Source organism: Cyanistes caeruleus, chromosome Z (assembly GCF_971803275.1).
Source record: "Cyanistes caeruleus chromosome Z, bCyaCae1.hap1.1, whole genome shotgun sequence".
NCBI classification, from domain to species: Eukaryota; Metazoa; Chordata; class Aves; order Passeriformes; family Paridae; genus Cyanistes; species Cyanistes caeruleus.
This window is the reverse complement of record NC_141732.1, coordinates 53,674,290-53,694,305: the sequence shown is the minus strand read 5'-3', so window position 1 is coordinate 53,694,305 and position 20,016 is coordinate 53,674,290. Positions and strand designations below refer to the sequence as shown.

Genomic DNA, 20,016 nt, shown 5'->3' with positions numbered 1-20,016 from the left:
GGGGGGTTGTTTTTTTTTGTTTTTCTTTAATTCATTACCTACGTGGTGAGCAGCAGCACTAGATTGGTTACTAATTAAAGCAGCTGGGAGGGGAGCTTGTCATAAAACCATTTGTGTCCCCAGGAATATGGGCAGCACCTGAGATGAGAATGCACAGGGTACATCTCGCAGAGTCCAGCTACTGAGCCCACATTGTGCATCTCCCGGCAATGACCCCTGTGACAGCTGCCAGCCAGCTCCCGGTCTCAACGGGGCTGTCTGCCCTCGTCCTGCCCTTCCTCCTCATCCCACTGCACACTTTTTCTCTCTTCCAAAAGCTGTGGGAGAGGAGTTGTGCCAGTCTCCAGCGTCATCTCTGCTGTGGGGAGACCCATGGTGGGATCTGTGTCTGGGAGGAGAGAAGAAGAGTGAGTGGGGAGTGAGAAGGTGCAGAGCCTTTCCCTTGGACAAACTCCTCTTCCTCCTGAAATGCCTCTGACTCCCCCACCAGATAATTTAATTATCCCAAAATGCAACTGAACTCCTTCCAAAATAACTCTGAATTCCTCCCCCAGTATATATATCTGAATTATCCCAGATACCTCTGCATTTCTCCCCAAAGGCTCCAAATTCTCCTAAAATACCTCGGAATTGTTCTAAAATATCAGATTTCTACCCAAATACCTCTGAATTTCTCCAGGGCCTCCCGCAGAGCATCACTTTGGCGGCAGCAGGAGCTCAGGCTCTTTTCCAGCTCCTTGGGGAGCCCCGAGGGGAGATGGAGTCTCACTTCACTCCAGGAGGAAAAAGAAATGACAGGGACAGATGTTGTTACCTGACGGATGTATCAGCCAAGCCCCCTCTCCGCAGATGGAGTGACAGGGACATGAAGCAACTAGTTGCCACATACCTGCTTAGGATGCTCCCAGCATCCTAAAAGGAAAAAGGGAGAAAAGGGGGAGTTAAGGACCTCATAGGCAGCAGCTTGGGAGAGCTTTTGGGTAAGGCGGGCACTCACCTGGGGCAAGCAACAGGCCTCCAGCTGCCCGATGAGTCTGTGGAGCTGTGCAACCCCCTCGGCCACCCGCAGTGATTTTTCGGCGTGGGTAGCTGTGAAGGTGTTGTCCAGCTCAGCCAGCCGCCCCAGCACCGTGCGCTCCTGCTCCGCCAGCAGCCGGCGCAGCCGCTGGAACTCAGCCTCAATGCGGCGCCGTTCGGCTTCACTCATCTCCTGGAGGAGACAGAAAACACATATGCAGCCCCCAGCCCTGAATTTTCCCCTTTTGAGTTAAAGGATAAAAGTACTTAAGCTGTAGCCAGGGGGGCTGCAACACTGAGGCAAGGCTGGTTAGCAAAGCTAATTAGCAACTGCAGGGTAGTTAAGTATTTCATCCCAAGCTTCTTCTTTCCCCTCCCCGTTGCCATTCCTCTCTACATTCTGTCCAAAAACAATCCAGGCCCTGAGAAGCAGGGGGAAGCATTAATTCCATGTTAACAAACGTCCCTTTATGAGTCAGTCTGGGATGAAAATGAGCAGTGCCATGACATTGGTTTAAACTGTGGATGATAAGCAGCTGCACATGGAGGTGGTGCTTGCCAAACCTGCCCAGGATCTGCACCAAACCACTCCAACTGGGTGTAGGGCTTTGCAGGGCGCCAGAATGCCTCTTGGGTATGATCCCACGTGTTTCTTCAAGAGGGGCTTGGGGAAAAATAAATACCCAAAGACCCATTCAGACTGCTGAAGAATGGAGGGGACCTGTACCAGGTAGTCCTGATGTCTCTTCTCTTCACTTGCTCTCCAGTCCAGAAATGCTGCCAACACCTTCCTAAGGCATTGCAGATGAGACTGTATTTTCTCCTGAATACACAAACAAAACAAAACAAAACAAACAAAAAAACCCAAAAACAACAATTGAAGCAATAAACCCAGGTTGTTTGTATAATCCTGCCTTCAAAATCTTACATTATTTGGGGGAGGAAAGCAAATAATCCCCCTAAAAAAGCCCCCTCACTGCCTTCCCTGGAAATGCTGGGATCAACTCACTTTGTGTTTTTCCCGTAACTAGGGGCAGGCACTGGAGCTTTGCTTTCCCACAAAGAAATTAAAATGTTTTCACTTTGCACCTTTTTTTCAGGGGGAGGGGGAAGGCCTGATGGATCATAGGAAGGTGATCTCACCTCGCAAATCTTGTCTGCTTCTCCAAAAGTCTTCATCACCACAGCCTGTGGTGGCTCACCCATTGCCTCCTGAGTGGCTTTTCTCTCTTCAGCACTGAGAGATGAAGCTCTGGCCAGTGTCAGCAGAGAGGTTTTGTGCAGCTGCTGTGGCCATACTGCTCTCCTGGCAAAGAGAAAGGAGTGCTGGGAGTTGGCTGCGGCACAGGGTGAAGCTGCCTGCCCCTGAACCGCCCCTGGGTGTTCCTGTGCTCAGTTCCTGGCACAAGCTGCCCAGCTGGAAAAGCAAATGTCATCACCCACAAGTATTCTTTGAACATTTTTTTTATATCCACAAGGTTATCTTATTTCCAGGCATTGCTGTCACATTCCTCACCTGGAACTGCTCCCAGCTTGTTCACCTCCATCATGTGTAAGGGGCCAAAGTCAGATTTGGGGAACTAGGGGGGCAAAATTTAACCAATTTCTCCTTTGTGGTGCCGTGCAATAATGCTTTTTTTTTTTTTTTTGCAGTGCCTTAATTTTCCTTCCCTCCCTCCCCATTTTCTGCCTGTGTTGAAAAAATAAATGGCCCTGAAATGGGGGGGAAAAGGGGCAATCAGATGGTGCAGAAGGTGTCTAAACACGTCATGGCTCCATCTGCAGGCAAGAGATTGGAAGGCTCCTCCCTTCTTGGCTGATAAAAGCTGGCAGAGGCTGAGACAGGACTGAGCTTTGGCTGAGCCTGTGCCAGGGAGAGGAAGAAAAAAAATCCCAAAAGGAAAAAAAAAAACCAAACCAGTGGAGAGGCAGCCAGTGGAAGAAAACCGTCTGGAGGAACCCCAAAACAGCACCAGTGACAGCAAGGAGAACACCAAGGTTTGAGTGAGGGGGAAAGTCCCAGCGGTGATAGGGGGGTTGCATCACCCTAATGTCTGTAAGGGTTGGGGAAAGGGGATTTTGAGCCCCCTCCCTGTCCCATGAACTCAAGAAGGGAAGTGATTTATCCTTGCTTTGGTCTCAAGATCTTTGTTTTGGATTTAAAGGTGTTTTGCAATGGAGGGTCATGGTGATTATTTGCTTCTCATCTACCTATAACAATCCAGCCGGGGAATTTGAGTGAGAAACAGCATGGCTCCTGCTATTATCTCCATTTGGGTGATTATCTCACCTTTTTTCCTCTTTTACTCATCACCCATCTGCTTTAATCCCCTTATCTGCAGATTTGCTGAGGAAGGCACATGGAAAAGAAGCAACGTGTTGGTTTTCAGCTGTAACAGCATGGTTTATTCAATTATTTTGGGGCTTTATTACTCATGAACAGGGCCCTTTAACACAGGCAATCCCCTCCTTGCATGCAAAACCCCACACTGACTTACAGAGGATGAATTTGAGGCCATTTGGTGCCAGCTCTTATCTCCCCACACACATTTTCCCCAAGGTCAACAGCAAATTTCTTCCCTGTCACAAGATTTCTCTGGATGTGAGAAGTGAATGTGGCTTATCTCAATTTTAGTGAATTTCCTCACTCAAATAAACTTTGTCATATTTGATTGATGAATGGTGGAGGCAGAGATGGATTTAAAATGAATAGATTCTACCTTAACCCAGCATGAGGAATGTAGATTTGGGGATATAAGAGTATCTACAATTGAGATGGGTTTATCCTAATGTCCTCCTCATGTTCCCTTCATAGTCGTCAGGGAATTAATTGATTTAACCCATCTTCAAGGGTATTCCCGTAAATGAACCAAGCTTTGTTGCAACTGTTGAAGAAAAAGAATGCCATTTTATTGAAGTACTTTGATTAAAAGTGGTGGTTGCACACGTTTTTGTCATAGAAAGGGGCAGAAGCTGAGATGTGAGCGTTTGAAGGATAATAATTAGATTTTATCCTTTCTTTCCTTTTCTTCTGCCAACAGTCAGGAAGAGAGCACGGTTACTGAGGGCTCAATGGCTTTCTTCCTCAAACCACGGCCATGCACGTGGGACCTTGCCCTGGACTACCACACCGCCAAACAGTTTGAAGGTAATCAGAGGTGGCTAGAAAGGAGCAAAGTACCTGTTCCTTGGTTTTCTGGGCTGAGATGTTCAATGGAGTTGGAGATTCTCCAGCTCCACCTTCTGTCTCCCTAGGGCTTCTGTCTCCAACCTCCATCTCTTTGCTCTTCCATCACCAAACTCAACCGGATATATATGCTCCATCTCCAGCTTCCACCTTTTCACACATCTCCAGCCTCACCTTTCCTCTCCCTTTCTCTTTGAAAAGTCACCAGTAAAAGCGTTTGGGGGGGGTGTATTCCCTAGGCTTAAATTTGGCTTCCGATTAATTTTCTGCTTTGCTTTTCAGTGGATGTGACCCTGGATCCAGCCACAGTAGGTCCAGAGGTGATCCTCTCTGAAGACCTCAAAGAAGCCACCTGGGGTAGACCTGAATGCCAGTGGCCTGAGGGTCCAGGCCGCTTCGACACAGATCCATGCATGCTGGGCAGTGAGGGTTTCACCTCGGGCCGTCACTACTGGGAGGTGGAGGCCAATGGGCGCTTCTGGGCTGTGGGGGTGGCCCGTGAGTCAGTTCAGAGGAAAGGCCGGGTCCTCTTCAAGCCCAACGCTGAAATCTGGGGTTTGCAGAAGTATGATGAGCTCTGTGTTGCCCTCACAGCTCCGTCCAACACCTCTGTCCCTCTCCTCAATGGGGAGATCGGGGTCTACCTGGACTACGAGGTAGGACAGGTCTCTTTCTACGCCGTCAGCCGCCGCCAACGCATCTTCACTTTTCCTGTGGCCTCCTTCAGTGGGGAGAAGGTCTTCCCCTACTTTTGCGTGCTCCTCTCAACCATTAAACTGTCCCCCAAGGGCTGATGCCCTGGAAGGATCCTCCCAAAATCTGGCTGCATCGTGGTGGTTGTAAATGCTTGTTGATACTCCCAACCCTTATTTTCCAAGTCTTGGACTCATTTCTAACTCAGTTCATGGTCCTACCTCCATCTCAGATGTCTCTGGTTTGGGTTATGTCCAGGGGGTTTTGGGTCTGAGCTCAGCATTGCTCGTGTCAAGTTTTTAATTTCATACAAAGCTCATTAACTGAAGCTGGGTTTCCCTGAGCTTGTTTTGAGCTAAAAACTTCACTTTTTCCCCCAAATTCAGCTTCCTCTGAAGGTTCTTTTTGCTGACCTTAGTGCCTGTGATTGGCTGGTCTTCCAGCACAAATTAAAAATCTTACTTTCTGTAGGATTTGTATTAATACCAGCCACTTTGCCTTATATTAAAACTGATTTTATCATCACCAGGATGAGCTCACACCCACTGCCCCTACTCTTTTCCTCTGCTGTTCTGCATGCTTGAGATGTATTTCCAAATACTCAATATGTAAATATGCTCAGAAAAGAATAAATTTTTTTTTCTCTAAGAAGTAGAAGGCGTCTGCTTTTGGGCCATCACCAAGTTGCCCCAAACCCAAGAAGAGCCCCCAGGGCTGCCCTGTCCCCCCACCCCCCATATTCTCAAGAACTATCTCCTGTGGATCCCCAAAGGCTGCCTTGTCCCAGAAAGAACCTTGTTGGTCACCTTGAACCCCCAATAACCCCTTGCCCAGGAGATTCAAAACCTTTTTGAGGTTTTCTTTCATGTACCTATGGTGCACCAAGTATCTGGGAGTGAGAAGGCCTCCCTGCGGCACCCAGGGAGCTGACACAGAGGTTTGGAGGCCGTCTTGTCCTGTTGCCATTGCTTGAGATCTTCAGCTCATGTTTATTACAAATCCAGCTCCTCTCAATGCTGCAGTGGGAAGAGCTGAGCCCATTGTCATCCAGGAAAGCACAGAGCCCACCACCACGGATCCGAAACCTGGAAGTGCAGAGGACATAACCCATTTCAGATGGGGTGTCAGGAAAAGAGTGAAGTCACACATAGGCTTCCCTCAGCTTCAGTTCTCAGGCGTTCTCATGGGCACCAACATGCCAAAAGATCTATATATATTTATTTTATAGGAATAGAACTAATTCAATATCAATATGCCAACACTGACATTGATCTATTTCTAATATAAAACCCAAACCTCTGCAAGAAAAAAACAAAATAAAAATCTAAATTTAGGATTTCTCACCAAATGCACCACTTCCATCTTTTAGGTCAAGGGGGAAAACAAACATCAGTTCCAGATGCAATGTTGCCCTTCCCAAACACTGTCCTATTGCTACCTCTGGATGTACCTCGAGTTCAAGAAGAAAGCCACATTTTGCAGCTGAGGCAACACCAACCAACAACATAATAATGAAAAACATGGACTCACAGCTGAGACAGAGGTGAGCGGTTCACCCATTGCCATGGCTGCTCCTCATCCTCCCGCAAAAGGCCAATCCAATGCTCTGAGATGCCTTTGTATCTCATCACAAAGCTCTGAAAGAGAGGAAAAGGAAAGGTTTTTACCTTCTTCCAACCAAAAATCTCAGTTTTACCAATTGCTTGTGCTGCTTTAGGGCTTCTTTGGGGCTTGAATGGGTGAATCTGATACCAAAAAGTGTCATCTAGAAACAGGAGTTTATTCTACAGTTCTTGCAGCAGTTGGCTTTGGTGAGGAATTTGAAGATACCCATGATGACATACCCACAAGGCCTTTTCCCCAACTTCTCCCCCCAGACCTTCAAAAAATATCCTGGAAGAGCAGTCAAAGAAACCAAAAGGTTTCAAATACACTGCTTTTGGGTTTTTTTCCCTGTGCTGAGCAGGTCCTCATGTCTCCTTACCAAGTCCTCCATGCTGTCCAGCATGGCCAAAGAAGCACCAAGTGCTGAGCAGTTGTCCCGGCTGGATGTCCAGTTCCTCTCAGCCTCAGAAAAATAGTAGCATTTTCCTCTGTACCTGATCCAGTCAAAGGGACACGGAGAGCAGGGCTGGGCATGAGGCTGAAGAGCCTGCACTGTCGTTAAAAATAGAACAGCATTAACCAGCAGCACCTTCCAGTCACCTCTCTGGTGTGGGGAGATCATCCTTTTCCCCATGCATCTGCCTCAGTTGTGGGCCAAGAGGAAAATTAAGGTACCAGGAGAAATCCTGTGAGAAAATAAGCTCAAATCATGGCTCCGCTTGTGATGTTGGACAAGAAACACAGGTGCTGCACTTTCAAAGAAGGAAACAGGATGGTAGACTTCAAAAAACTACATTTTAAAGAGGAATTTCAGAGTAGCCCTATCCCTATACATGCCCTTGGGTGTCACTCTCTGTCATTCATGCAAAAATAGTGAAAATGACAGGAAAAATATCCTCTTATTCCTGCAGACTTCTTGAATTGGTGGGACTCATGCCATCATCTCCAGGCCCCTTCTTCTCTGAAAACAATACTTTTGTGAGACTGTACTCCTGAAATGGTGCTTCCTGTTGATTTTCTAAGGGTTTCTAAATGACATCAGCTCCCACACCCAGGGGATGGGTTTGGTCTTCTGTAGAAAGACTGCTCTGAAATGTCCTCCTACCAGAGAGAACAGCAGCTTGGGTGGGCTTTGTCTTCCCCAGGAACATGGAAGTAGATCTGTCACAAATGCAACCACCCAAAATATCTCAGAGATGTTACCTGTGAAACCAAAACTTCAGCATTCACCTGCAAAAGCGATGGCTGTGATGAACAGAGCCGTGAAAAGCATTGCCAGCACCACCTGGCAGGTGACACGTGCCTCTGGCTTCATCTCCACGCTGTGACCTGCAGGAGAACAGACCTTCAGTGCCTCTGAGAGGGCTCCCTGGGCAGCAAAGTGCTACAGGTCATGCCAAGATGATGAAAGATTGGTCTCATACCAATGCCAGCAGACTTAGTGTCATTTTGAATGAAAAATACCAAAAATTCTTCTTCACATAGAACACAATTATTTATCTTTTTATTCATGGGACCTCTTTGGGGTACAATTTCCTCCCCAGCTCCAGATGCAAATTCCTGAAATGTACCATGATTTAAACTTTGCTTTAATTTTTGGGGTTTACCTCATTATTAAAACTCAGAGCGTTTTTTTTCTTCACCTAAACTAAGACACTTTGAGTCATGGTACCTCCATATCTGTATCTTGTGATTCAGAATATGCACTTTCCCTTCACCATGAGCAAAGAAAATTCTGTTTCCCAGGGGTTTTATCCAAAAATTCTAGTGTTTTCATCCAGTAGGACTTCCCCCATTTTTTGTTTAAGATTTTTCATTTTTGTCCTCATCATATGAACCAAATGTCATGGAAAAAACCCTTCTCTCCCCTCTTCTTCCTAAGAAAACATTAGAAAGTAAGTCAGAAGCCAAACATGCCATATTTTTTTAATATATATATATTTTAAAAAGTTATATGAAAAAAATTTAAAAAACAAATGAAAAATCAACAAATAAATTTATTTTTTTTAAAAAAATCAAATTGGAAAAAGTTACAAATGTGCTAAGTAAAGTAAATCCATTTCTCAAAAATCTTGGTCCCTGGTTGGGTAGAACAAGATGATGGAAAATTCTCCAAAAGTCCCTTTTTTACTTTACTGTGTGCCAAAGGGTTGATAGAGATAGGAGCAAAATCAGGAAAGCTGAAACAGGGCGAAAGGAAAGCTGATTTCTCCATGGAAATAAGACAATAATACATACTTTCTGATGTGTCCAAACTGGATTTAAACACAAAATTTCTTTTCCAGATCTTCTACAGTTCAACTCTTCAAAAATTTCTTTATTCTAATCCAGAATAAATCAGAAAATTGGAATATTTGTGGAGAAAAAATATGCCTAAAATAATCAATTATTCAGGAGCCTCAGGAAGTGTTAATACTAAATTAGAATCATGTCTGAATTCGGTCTGTTTAGAGCAAAAATTCTATCTGCTGAGTGACAAAAATTTTCCCTCAAGGGAAGTACCAGAAAAAGGTTTTTCCCCAACAACCTTACTTCAGCTGAGTTTTGCTCTCAAATTACAGAAGTATCAAAATAAAACCCAAATCCAGTGACTCTGCAGTTCATTGCCCTGCAGTTACCTGCCCGCTTGCTCCTTGCCATGCCTGAAAGTCCTGGATAAACTCTCGTTTCCTCCATTTCCAGGGTTCCACCTCTACAGGTGGAACAAACACCTGCCAAGCAAAGTTCCATCTATCAGAGGTGTCATGAAGGCTTTTGGTCCTCAATTAAAATTTTCTCCCCATTTAAAATTTTCTCCCGGCACTGTATTTCAACATTTCTCCCCAGCCGAAGTTTTCTCACACAATTAAAATCTTGTCCCTACAATTAAAATTTCCTCTCCCCCCAGTTAGTTTTATCCCCCTAATTATATTTTTCTCTCCTCAGTTAAAATTTTCTCCCTGTAAGTCAAGTCTTCTCCCCACAATAAAACTTCCACCCCAAATTAGTTTTCTCCACCAATTAAAATCTTCCCCTATTAAAGTCTCCTCAGGTAACATTTTCTCCCTGCAATTAAAATTTTCTGCTATAATTAAAGTTTGCACACTTTTCTCCCCATGAAAGGTTTTCCCCCAATTAACATCTTCTCCCCCTCAATTAATATTTTCTTTTCAATTAATATTTTCTCCCCAAAATTAAGGTATTCTCTTCCCACTTAAAATAATCTCCCCTTATTAAAATCTCCTCAGTTTTCTCCTGCACTTAAAAACTTCTCCCTGAAATTGAAATTCTCTCCAAACAAAATTAAAGACCACCTCCCCGCAGCCCCTGGGCCCATCCCAAACCCTGTCACCTGTGTCTGCTCTGCGGGAACAAGCCCAATGCTTGAGGCACAACCTGCTCCTGTGAAGAGAAACAAAGTATTTAAAAAAAAAAAAAAAAAGTTGTTTTGGTTTATTTTATTGTTTTCTGAGGGGTTTTCCTGTGCCTCCTCCAAGGCAATGAAGGGTGCTGCCCAGGGCCACCTGCCCACCCACTGAAACAGGGGTTCCCCTCCAGCTCCACCTGGCATCACTTCATCCTCTTTTCCAGCATTTCCGGATTTTTTTTTCTCAGCTAGGGAGATAGATTGTCCAAAATGCTTTTTTTTAGTGTGCAGTTGGAGGAAACTCTGCTGGACATGACTCTGTTCCAGGATGTCCAGCCCTCAGGGATTCTACAAGGATGAAGTACAGTTTCCTTCAGCCCATTTTAAGTTTTTTTTACTATAAAAATATAAAAAAATAAGTGTTCTTGCAATTAAGCTACCCAGCTGCAGGGTTTTACCCTAAAACCTAATTTGTTTGTATTTTTTAGGGGGTTTTTGTAATCATTGGTCACACACCACTGGAGCAACTGCCTGTGCACAGGGTAGGAAGGGTGGCTGATAGCAGCTCACCACAAAAACTTTCAGTGACAAAGAAAAGGCTGCGAGTGGAAAAGAAACTAAAAATAAACATGAGATAATAAAAATATAAAAATAAAAATTACATAAACACAAATTTGAAATAAAAGGATTTTTTTAATTAACTAAAAATAAAAAAATAAAAAATAAAATAACAGAGTGATTTTCCTATTGGACCCTTTGGACCTTTAGGTTTATCCTCTTATTTACCCTCTTTCTGGTTGCTGATAGGTATTGGAGCAAATTTGTGCTTTTTTCCTTGCTTTTTTTGGGTGTTCAGGGGAAAAAAACATAATTTTTTTTACCGCTATAAAAAGGTGTTGCTTTGGGATGTTGTGGCACTGACTAAAACCTGGGATTAACACAAACAAAAAAAAAAAAAGAGAAAAGAGGGGGAAAAGGTTATTGTAGGCTGGAAATTGGTGGCTGTTCCATGCAGTTGCCAAAGAGCCCAAAACCTGGCGAAAACACAGGTAGGTCTAGATGGTGCAAGAGGATACATCAGGAGTGGGAGGGTGGGCTTGGAGGAGAAAAAAATCAAAATAAAATAAAGTAACAAAATAAAATAAAAATCATTAGCAGCCTGCAGGAAATGCAGATTCTTACCTCTTCCTGGGCAGGAGCTGGGCAACCCCTGACCACATCAGATCTCTCTGCCCCAGGATAAAACAGAGGCCAAATATGGTGTCAAAATCAGCAGAATAACTCACATGGGACAAAAGACATTTCAAGTCACTCCCAGTCCATATTTTGGGGAAGAAACACCAAAGGTCATCTGTCTTCTCCCCACCTGCCTGTGGTCACACTGATCCAGCTCCTGACATGCTTCAACCTCACAGTCAAAAAAAATTATTTAAAGGCTTCTTGAAATTATTTTCTATTAATTCTGCTTCCACAGATATTTAGCACAACTTCCAAACTCAGATGTTTCTACACCTCCAGGTGTGCCACTTCTTCCTGGCTGCAGGGCATTCATTCCTTCATAGAATACAGATACGGATGCTGGTTTTGCACATATATATATATATACATATGCACAAAAAAAAAAAAGCAGATAAAAGTCGCAGCCAACACCATTTCCTGGAGCCGGATGCAGACATGAGTGCATAGTTTACAAGGCAAGGGGCTGTCCAAGGACGTTGTCACTTTTGGGTTGCTCCTGGGACCTTCTGAGCAGCCATGGCTGGGGAAATTGTATATGCTGATTTAAGGCATCTTGGGGATTGTTCTCCTGCTGAGAAGCATTGTGGTAAGTCCTATTTCGGGGGGAAAATGTTTGTTTCAAATTTTGGGAAGACTTTTGGATTTGCATATATTTAGGTTTGCTTGTTTCCTCATCTCCGTGTTGAGGTTTCCAAGATCATGGAGAGCAGTGCTGTGGGTTAAATGTCTTCTGAAGTCAGATCCTGACTTGGAAAGAGGAGAAAAAGGAGAAAGGAAGGGATGGGAGAGGGTGACGGACATCTGGAACCATTTTGTTTCCAAGACTCTTCACCTGGGGGGCAAAATGGGTGCCAAGAAACCCAACGTGAGCCAACACATCTGGATTGGAAGGACAGCTGCTGAGATCCTGTCTGGAATCCTGATGGAGATGAGAGCTGGAGTGACCTTTGTCTCACCAGCTCCCATCTCTACTAAGAACCCTAAATTAAGCCAATTTCAGAAGGTTTCCAATCCTCTAAGCTTCATTATTGGGTGCCCAAGGGTGCTTCTGAGGCCCCTGCAGCCCCTCCTCCTGAGAGGGGCTTTCCTGGGAAACCACCCTCACTCTAGACCTCATCAGTGATGTTTTACTTTTTTGGAGGAAGGAAAAATGCTGTAAACTTCTTTTCAAACTCACAAGCTTGACAGAGGGGCTTTCCCCCCCGCCACCTCTAAACTCCCAGCATTTTCATCTTTTATTTTTCAAAGCAAATGTGGCCTCTTTCAGCACCTGCCTTCTGTCCATGGTGGCACAGGCTCCTTTTCATAGCTGGGGGGCTGGGACAACTCATCCTGCTGGTCCTGGTGGTGGTGCTGAGTGTGCGGGGTGAGTAACCAGCTCTTGTCTACATCTCACACTCCAGTGAGCAGCCAGGGAGGGGAAATTTGGGTTAATTTCAGCATTTCAGTCTTTGGAGGGGACGAGGTTGTCCTGTGGAGATGTAACATCACCCATCAAGAATAAACCCATTCCCAGTAATCTTAGATTATACCCATAGCTATCAAAAAAGGGTGGAGAATGCAAGCTGTGTTTTTCAGGCTGGCTTAAGCAACTGCATGAGAAAACGAAACCCAGTTTTTTGGTGTTTGTGGTTTTTATCCCCAAATGGCTGCAGCTTCTCACTCTGGATTACTGCTCCAAGTTTTTCAGGGCTCCCCACAGCCTGTGGTGACAGGTATTCCGCAGCTAGGCAGTGGGATCCAGGGAAGGAACCAGGTGGAGCAGTGCAAGTTTTCATCCTTGGTGCGGTATTTCTGCAAGCCCCAAAGGGACAGCCCCACAGGTAATTCCCCCTTCCCATCTGACTCTGCTGGGAGATGCTCAGGTGACAATTTTGTGGAGGTCTTCTGCTGAAAGGAGAGAGACCCTGAGACCCTTGGGGTTGTGAGGCCACAAAGGTTATTTGGCAAAGAGAAGTGTTGCAGGGAAGAATCCTCTTTTCCATGCAGTTTTTCCTGATCCTTCATTCATAGAGAAGCATCATCAGCCCTAGGGAGGAAGCTCCTCAGAACTCTTCCTCCACCTCCACTGGCCAATAATGTCCTTGTGGTCACCCAGGCTCCAGTGGCTGCAAAAACCACATGGATGTGAAAAAACTCAGCAATGGGGAAAGAGCTGGGGTGTGGGATGGGGAACCCCTCATCCCTCAGTACCTTCAGCTGGTGGCTGGGGAATAACCTGACAAACCTTCAGAGTGTTTCATGGCTTTTTCTCCTCTTCAGCCTGTGCTGGCTGCAAGCTGTGTCCCCAGGACTGGCAGCTCCATGGGGAAAGATGCTACTGGCTTTCTGAGGAATTGGGAAACTGGACTCAAGGCATGAAAAACTGTGAAAATCAGGATTCCCAGCTGGTGGTGCTCCAGGACCAGAAAGAAAAGGTAAATGGGGAGAAGAAGGCTTAAAAAGTACATAGAAGTCCCTATTTTTAGGTGGGCAGGAAGAAAAAAATGCCTAGCAACAGGAGGGTTTGGGGAAGCATTCAAAGTATTGTAGACATTCATGTCTCATGAATTTGGGAGTCAGATTTACTCTGTGAATTTGATTGCCATGAAACCCTCCGCAGAGAGATTTTGGGACACCTGGTCACTTCTATTTTCCAGGAGCACATCAGGACTGTTACAGGCAAGAGCCCACCACCTGTGTGGATTGGATTAAGGTCACATCAGAAGGTGTGGAAATGGGTGGACAACACACCTTTCAACCCCAAAATGTGAGTGTATCCACAGTTTGTCAGTATAAACAGCAGCCTTGCTCTGTTTCAGACCCAGTTCGTGCCTGACCCATCTGTCCAAGATGTTGGAGCTTATGCAAGAGTTTTGTACTCCCCCCAGTAAAGCTCTGTAGACCAAAAGTTGGGGAACTGTCCTGGAGCACAGTAACCTCACAGCTCCCATCAGACCCATGCAATAACATGGCTTTTCATGCTCCACGCCTGCTCCTTGCAGATCTTACCGCAGGCACAGCAACTCTCCTCAAATCTGGTCATCCCTCCAGCAAGAAAGGATGCATGCAGAGTGAGACAGTGCAGGAAAGGAGCAGAATAACCCCATCCAACTACTCCTTTTCTGCGAAATTTGCAGAGTTTCCTCCTCTTTAGCAATACAATTTTTGTTTTACAGGCTTGGCCCCTCTCTGCACGAGGATGGTGAAGGGTGTGGGACACTGAGAGCCAAGAACTTTGAAGTTAATAGATGTGATGCTCTACACAAGTGGGTTTGCAAAAAAAACCCTTTCCTGCTCTGCTCTGTGACAGCAGAAGACGGAGAGAAAAGCAAAACCTCCATCTGACAAATACCCACTCCAAGATGCCCATCCCACAAGACATTTCCTGGCAATATTTGGGGTGATATAGCCCCATCCTCACAGTTACAGCTTTGCAGGAGATTTCAAGGTTTGCAAATCCTCTTACCATGCTGATGAAGACCAGTTTTGGGGGCACAGATGAGACCCTAAGCTGGAGGATCAGAAAGGCCTGTGCCTCGGGCACAGTGTTAATTGAGCTGTGGAATCAATAAAAGCTTATCAAACTGGTTTGCTTCAAGTTACTGAAATAACACAGGCAAGAGGACAGGTGGCACATTGTGCAAAGCTCATATATAAACATTGCAAATTTCTACTCAAAAAAGCTTTTGTGAGTGACAAATATAACCCATATGCATCTCTCCGTGCACAGCTGGGACTGTCAGCACACTGATGCAGGCAATTGGGTGGGTGCAGGCAGCTGGGTTTTGCTCAAGTTTTGAGGATCTGGAGGGGTTTCTTTTTCTTCTGAGTTGTTTTTGTTGTTTGTTTCTGGTGTTGTTTCTGGTGTTGCTTTGGGCTTATTTTTGCAGTTGTTTTGGAGAGGTTTGTCATTTTGGTTTTTGCTTGTTCGCTTGTTTTTGAGGTTTTTTGGATTGCAGGCTGGGGTTTTATGTGGTTGGTTTTGTTGTCTTTTCAAATTCACTCTCCATGATTTTTTTTATCTCCTTCAAATGGTAGAGAAATCTGCAAGAGGCAGAGAAAGGAGAGGGAGAGGGAGAGGGAGAGGGAGAGGGAGAGGGAGAGGGAGAGGGAGAGGGAGAGGGAGAGGGAGAGGGAGAGGGAGAGGGAGAGGGAGAGGGAGAGGGAGAGGGAGAGGGAGAGGGAGAGGGAGAGGGGGAGCCTGCCAGGCCCAGATTGTTGTGATCATTGGTTTAGAGGCAAGACCTTAGTGGCTTATCCAAGGGTCAGTGTCGGGGACAGCTCTGTTAAACAACTTCACCACTGACCATGAGTACATCTTCAGCAAGTAGTACACAACTAGCAGGACTAGCTGATCTATAAGATGGTTGTAGAGCAGAGATACAGAGATAAGATTCAGAGGGTTTTGGACAGACAGAAAAAGGATGTCTGAGAGAAATCTCTTAAAGATGAACAAGGATGAATGCAGAGGTCTGCATCTGGAGAGGAATAACACAAAGCATTGTTACATGCTGTGACCTGCCTGACTAAAGAACAGCCCTGCAGAGAAGGATTTGAAGGTCTGGGTGAACAACAAGCTGACCATGAGACAGTCATGCAGGCTGATGGCAAATGCAGCCAACAGTCTCATAGGCCACATGAGGAAGGGAATTGAAAGCATATGGAAGGAGGTGGGCTTTTCTCTCTACTCATCACTAAAGCCATGCATGGAACACTGTCTCCAGCTAGGAGTTCCCCAGTTCAAGAACAAGAAGGACTTACTAGACAAATCTAGTGAAGGACCACAAAGATGACTAGGAGACTTCCAGGAAAACCTGAGAGAGCTGAGACTGCTCACCCTGGAGAAGAGAGGTTTGGGGATGTCTTACCCACATGTTTAAATACCTGATTGGCTGGAATGAAGACTACAATGCCAGGCTCTTTTCAGTGGTGCTCAGAGAGAAGAGGCAATGGGCACAAACTGAAAAACATGAAATTCCATCTGAACACAAGAAAACACTATTCTACTGCGAGGCTGGTCAAACACATTGCCCAGGACGACTGAGACATTTGATGAGCAACTGGGCACGATCCTGAGCAACAAGTTCTAGCTGACCCCATGTGAGCAAGGGGCTTGGATTAGATGGTTTCATGAAATGTTTTCCAATAGAAACAATTCTGTTATTCTGAGATTGGGTGGTTGTCTATGACTATTTTATGTGAGGATATAGGGAAGATTAAGCCAGGCTTTTTTCCCCTTAGTGGAAGGACAAGAATAAATGGTGTAACTTTTAATTAGATGGAGGGAAATTTTTTTTTACCATAGTGGTAGTCAGCCCAGAATGGCTATGAATTCCCTGTCCTTGGATATATTCAAAATTCAACCACATAAGGCCTCAAGCAGTTTAATCTATCTGGACCTAAGTTAAGGGGAGTTTGGACTTGGTGGCCTCAAGGGGTCCATCTCAAGCTGAATGATTTTGTAATTCTCTATGGCTGGATTTAAAGAATGTAACTCATAACAGCTTAACATATTGTGGTAGCACTTAGAATACATATGACTCTTAAATATAGGGTGGAATACAAGACCAGGACCTAGGCAAAGCCAAGTTACTCTAGATACCTGTCATTTCAGATTGGAAATACTGGTCACCTGAGAGATGTTCCTCTCTCTCTCCTTATATATATATATATATATATATATATATATATATATATATGTATATCAAAAACACTGTCCTAGTAATTTTTAGTGCTTTGAAACATTCAGATGGAACACCTGACTGGCTAAACTCAAAGGCTTACAGATGAAACCCCAGAAACACTTTCCACTAACTTCAATGATTTTAAAAATAATTTTATTGGTCCAAGTAGAATCAGGGGGACTGACAAACACTACCATACCAAAAGGTGCCTCTGCCTACTCGGCCTGTCAGTAAGTGCAAACAGCCCCAGAGATTTCAGAAGGAAGAAGAAGGCCTAGCCCAAAAATATGAAAAAGCCTGCCAATTAAATCTTTACTAAATATTGAAACATACAGATTGGTTTATGTACAAAAGAAGAAGGTTAAAAAGAAAAATATTTTTATTGTACCTAAATGTGTCTTTTGAATTTGATATTCAGGAATAAATTTTCCTTTCCTGAATATTCCTAACTCGCTAACCTGATTTCCACCAGAAATTTGTCTAAGATACCTAGATACAAATGCAATAGTAAAAGTAGACTCAAACCAGTAAAAGATTGTAAAAATTTTAACCATATCTGAATCTTTACCATTAATGCTTACCTAATTTTTCCTTCTGTAATGAAATGGAAGCTCTTTAATAGTTGTCTTTGTGCAAAGCTCTATTTTTGGTGCTAATCCCTTGATAATAACAGCTAATCACTGCATGTACATCACTTTTATAATCAGAACACTTCAAGTCCTCCATTGAAAGTGCAGAATCAGAAGTGGCTAAAGGAGGTACTTTAGCTAAAGAAGCCTTGCAGCAAATTCAGCTGCTAGTGGCAAAGGAGTTTTCCTGTGAAAAGCAGTGCTCTGATTTTAGTCTGCTCTCTTAATTGGTATAAACTGTACCAGAAGGGGAACATGATGCACAAGGCCAGCATGTCCCAAACGTATGTTTGAGGCACTGACCCAGACACTTGGGACTGACTTTGACACTTCTTCATAAAGCCCGTATTGTGAAGAAAGGCAGGAAGAAAACCTTGATCTACAAAACAGACATACAGTTCTTTACTGTGTAATTAGCAGCTCCTTTTGTACAGTGGTGGATCAGGCTAACCCAAAGGACACTTTCTAAAGTGCTGTGAAAAAGAAATTCAGATTTGCCTTTCAAGGCAGGTAATGCCATGAAAAATACTGCAAAGACACTAATGATGCCTGACAACAACAACAACATCATCTGTTCCCTTATCCTAGACTTTGAACTGTGCATTTCTAGCAGTTTCTCTCTTTCTTCTACAAGACTGGTAGAGAACTCATGGTATAGTACTTTCAAACTACATTTGGCCCTACCCTTATGCAAAGAGGATAAAATACAAGCACTAATGATAAAGAAGGAAAGAAATAAGATACAACTGGAAGGAAATAAGATGATGACATATTGGTAATTTGAGTGTAGGATCTGGCTGGCCCAGATCCAGCCATGGAAATGAGGTAATACTGCCATTGCTTCCTCTGGATCTGAGCTACTCTGAGGGTACCCCCAAATCATCTATTCCTTCACCAATATGGCACCACATTCTTTGTCTTCATCAGGTTCTTAAGGACCAAGTTAAAGACTTGTACAATGTAATGTTTAGTTAACCTGAGCATATATTTCTAAATTTCTATTCCAAATGTATGGAAAGTATTCCTGTACTAGGCAGAACTTTCTAAAAGCTGATTTTTTTAAGTATAGTATTTCTATACTTGCAATTTATACATAATACCTGATTTGTCATGTGAAATAATGCCATTACTAGTTTGTAGAGGAAGTACAAGAACCTTCTGAATGAATCAGTGCAAAACTGAGTCCACAGGAAAGATGACCCTCCCTGTTCAAAGCTGTTGTATGCTGAAATAGACTCATATTAATAAAACTAAAGTCAGTTTCATTGCCTCTTCTGCATAATCTAATCCATAATGAAGTGAGAGAGATTAAAATCATTCAAGGCTGACATCGCTCCTTCTGGAAACAATAAGCCCTAGAAAGAATAGGCAGTGGGAGGCTTTAGAAAAATACAAAAATAAAAGACCTTCAAGAGACGACTGAGAATAGGCAAAGTGAAAAAAACAAGGTGTGTACATGAGATAAAGAAAATGGACAGAAATCTGGCATCCCCAAAGGCCACTGGTACAAAGAATCTTGAAAATCTTTTAAGTGACTGGGCCTTTCACACCATCTGTGGATGAAGGTATATAGCCAAACATAAGGTTTTGTTATTAGATCTTGTACCAGCCTACAGTCTGAGACAAAAAAAATTAATTTTTAGGATAGCCTGTACTTGCTACATTCTCTCAGCATTTCTATATTCAAAAGTGTGCAGGAGCATCCTCCTCTGCTCAAGAGGAGCAAAGAGATAGTCAAGCTCCAGCCCACACAAAATTGCCACTAAGTAGTTGAATTCCTTCCTTTTTCAGTATGATAAGCTCTAGTTTCAGGCAACTTACTGGGAAATCAGGAGAAATTGTCATCACTAATTCTCTATTCATAACACAACAGGCAGGAGTTAGCTTGCATCCTGGGAACAGAACTCCCTTTATAAAATGCACAGTCATCCCCTACTGAAAGAAGAAAGAGACACCCATTAAAAATAGCTGTGAGGGTTGTTACATGGAATTGTCACTGCTGTGCAATGAAAACTTCATAAATTTACAAATGTGAACGAATGTGTGAATGTTCTTGACAGAATCCTGCTCGTCTCACTCAAAATGATGCTTTCAGAAGCAGGTGGTAGTTGGAACATTAGTGGGCCTAGGAAGTGTGGTACAAGAATGGCACACATTCTGCAGGACTTAGAATTATTTGATGTTGGAAATGTTTAAGACAGCAGCTACTTCTTAGCATACTGTCCTCCTCTGTTGTCAGGGAATATTTCAATTTACATTCCTGAGAGCCACAGCAGACAAAACCACAGAAATACAGCAAGCCCAAACCATTTGGTCCTGTATTTGTATATAGGAAAGAACACATCATCAGGGTTTTTTTTGCCTGTTTGACTAAAAGAATAACTACTTCTCCAGAAAATTCATTATATCCCCAGAGGTCTTACTTTGCTGCAGCTGATTACTTTGTTTTCTGAACAGGAAATGAAGCCAATAAGAGGTTGGGAAACCATTTATGTTTGCACTGGTTTTGAAAGATTTGGTTTAGCAGAGCAGTCCTGGAGTTTGATGCTGTCATTAGCTTTCCAAGCACCACAGAGGACTATGTTGGGGATGTACACAACGACAAGACTTGAAGGCAGACTACTATTTAGGTTG

General features: G+C 43.8%; 4 protein-coding genes across 11 annotated transcripts in view; 2 read left to right on the top strand and 2 right to left on the bottom strand.

Annotated features, from left to right (window-relative positions):
• Positions 1 to 6: 6 nt before the first annotated feature.
• Positions 7 to 2,406, bottom strand: LOC111940763 (E3 ubiquitin-protein ligase TRIM11-like). Its single transcript, XM_023943617.2, has 6 exons — positions 2,161 to 2,406; positions 1,745 to 1,840; positions 998 to 1,210; positions 890 to 912; positions 664 to 773; positions 7 to 388 (listed from the first exon to the last, which is right to left on the bottom strand). Exons 1-6 carry the CDS (start codon positions 2,221 to 2,223, stop codon positions 246 to 248), a joined length of 648 nt encoding a protein of 215 aa, XP_023799385.1. The 5' UTR covers positions 2,224 to 2,406; the 3' UTR covers positions 7 to 245.
• A 429-nt stretch (positions 2,407 to 2,835) lies between these two features.
• Positions 2,836 to 5,545, top strand: LOC111940764 (butyrophilin subfamily 1 member A1-like). Of its 2 annotated transcripts, XM_023943620.2 has the most exons (4): positions 2,867 to 3,015; positions 3,183 to 3,294; positions 4,059 to 4,165; positions 4,487 to 5,545. In XM_023943620.2, exons 3-4 carry the CDS (start codon positions 4,090 to 4,092, stop codon positions 4,996 to 4,998), a joined length of 588 nt encoding a protein of 195 aa, XP_023799388.1. In that variant the 5' UTR covers positions 2,867 to 3,015; positions 3,183 to 3,294; positions 4,059 to 4,089; the 3' UTR covers positions 4,999 to 5,545. The 2 variants fall into 2 exon arrangements, with proteins under 2 accessions (XP_023799387.1, XP_023799388.1); XM_023943619.2 differs by lacking the exon at positions 3,183 to 3,294 and having other exon boundaries at positions 2,836 to 3,015.
• LOC111940761 (C-type lectin domain family 2 member B-like) overlaps positions 3,397 to 20,016 on the bottom strand; it is a 23,742-nt gene continuing 7,122 nt past the window's right edge. For 2 of the 5 annotated variants that reach the window (XM_086867946.1, XM_086867948.1), the window contains 7 exons: positions 15,954 to 16,029; positions 9,834 to 9,883; positions 9,121 to 9,213; positions 7,733 to 7,831; positions 6,882 to 7,054; positions 6,428 to 6,534; positions 3,397 to 5,982 (listed from right to left, as the gene is read on the bottom strand). In XM_086867946.1, the coding sequence (XP_086724072.1) occupies positions 5,769 to 5,982; positions 6,428 to 6,534; positions 6,882 to 7,054; positions 7,733 to 7,831; positions 9,121 to 9,178 (651 nt within the window). In that variant the 5' untranslated portion in view covers positions 9,179 to 9,213; positions 9,834 to 9,883; positions 15,954 to 16,029 and the 3' untranslated portion in view covers positions 3,397 to 5,768. Of the gene's footprint in view, positions 5,983 to 6,427; positions 6,535 to 6,881; positions 7,055 to 7,732; positions 7,832 to 9,120; positions 9,214 to 9,833; positions 9,884 to 11,030; positions 11,920 to 12,361; positions 12,559 to 15,953; positions 16,030 to 20,016 lie in introns of all 5 variants that reach the window. The other 3 variants (XM_086867947.1, XM_023943612.2, XM_086867945.1) reach the window with 2 other exon arrangements.
• LOC111940762 (C-type lectin domain family 2 member B-like) lies at positions 11,521 to 14,655 on the top strand. Of its 3 annotated transcripts, XM_023943613.2 has the most exons (6): positions 11,521 to 11,673; positions 12,355 to 12,453; positions 12,770 to 12,910; positions 13,350 to 13,504; positions 13,727 to 13,836; positions 14,246 to 14,655. In XM_023943613.2, exons 1-6 carry the CDS (start codon positions 11,604 to 11,606, stop codon positions 14,412 to 14,414), a joined length of 744 nt encoding a protein of 247 aa, XP_023799381.1. In that variant the 5' UTR covers positions 11,521 to 11,603; the 3' UTR covers positions 14,415 to 14,655. The 3 variants fall into 3 exon arrangements, with proteins under 3 accessions (XP_023799381.1, XP_023799383.1, XP_023799384.1); XM_023943615.2 differs by lacking the exon at positions 12,355 to 12,453; XM_023943616.2 differs by lacking the exon at positions 12,770 to 12,910.

Coding starts and splice junctions, on each gene's coding strand:
- LOC111940763 (XM_023943617.2), bottom strand. CDS start 2,223: ATGGGTGAGCCACCACAGGCTGTGGTGATGAAGACTTTTGGAGAAGCA. Junction 913..997: donor AGGCCTGTTGCTTGCCCCAG/GTGAGTGCCCGC, acceptor TTTTCCTTTTAG/GATGCTGGGAGCATCCTAAG. Junction 389..663: donor GGCCCTGGAGAAATTCAGAG/GTATTTGGGTAG, acceptor CTCTCCTCCCAG/ACACAGATCCCACCATGGGT.
- LOC111940764 (XM_023943619.2), top strand. CDS start 4,090: ATGGCTTTCTTCCTCAAACCACGGCCATGCACGTGGGACCTTGCCCTG. Junction 4,166..4,486: donor CACCGCCAAACAGTTTGAAG/GTAATCAGAGGT, acceptor TTTGCTTTTCAG/TGGATGTGACCCTGGATCCA.
- LOC111940762 (XM_023943613.2), top strand. CDS start 11,604: ATGGCTGGGGAAATTGTATATGCTGATTTAAGGCATCTTGGGGATTGT. Junction 11,674..12,354: donor TCCTGCTGAGAAGCATTGTG/GTAAGTCCTATT, acceptor GGCCTCTTTCAG/CACCTGCCTTCTGTCCATGG. Junction 12,911..13,349: donor CCAAAGGGACAGCCCCACAG/GTAATTCCCCCT, acceptor TCTCCTCTTCAG/CCTGTGCTGGCTGCAAGCTG.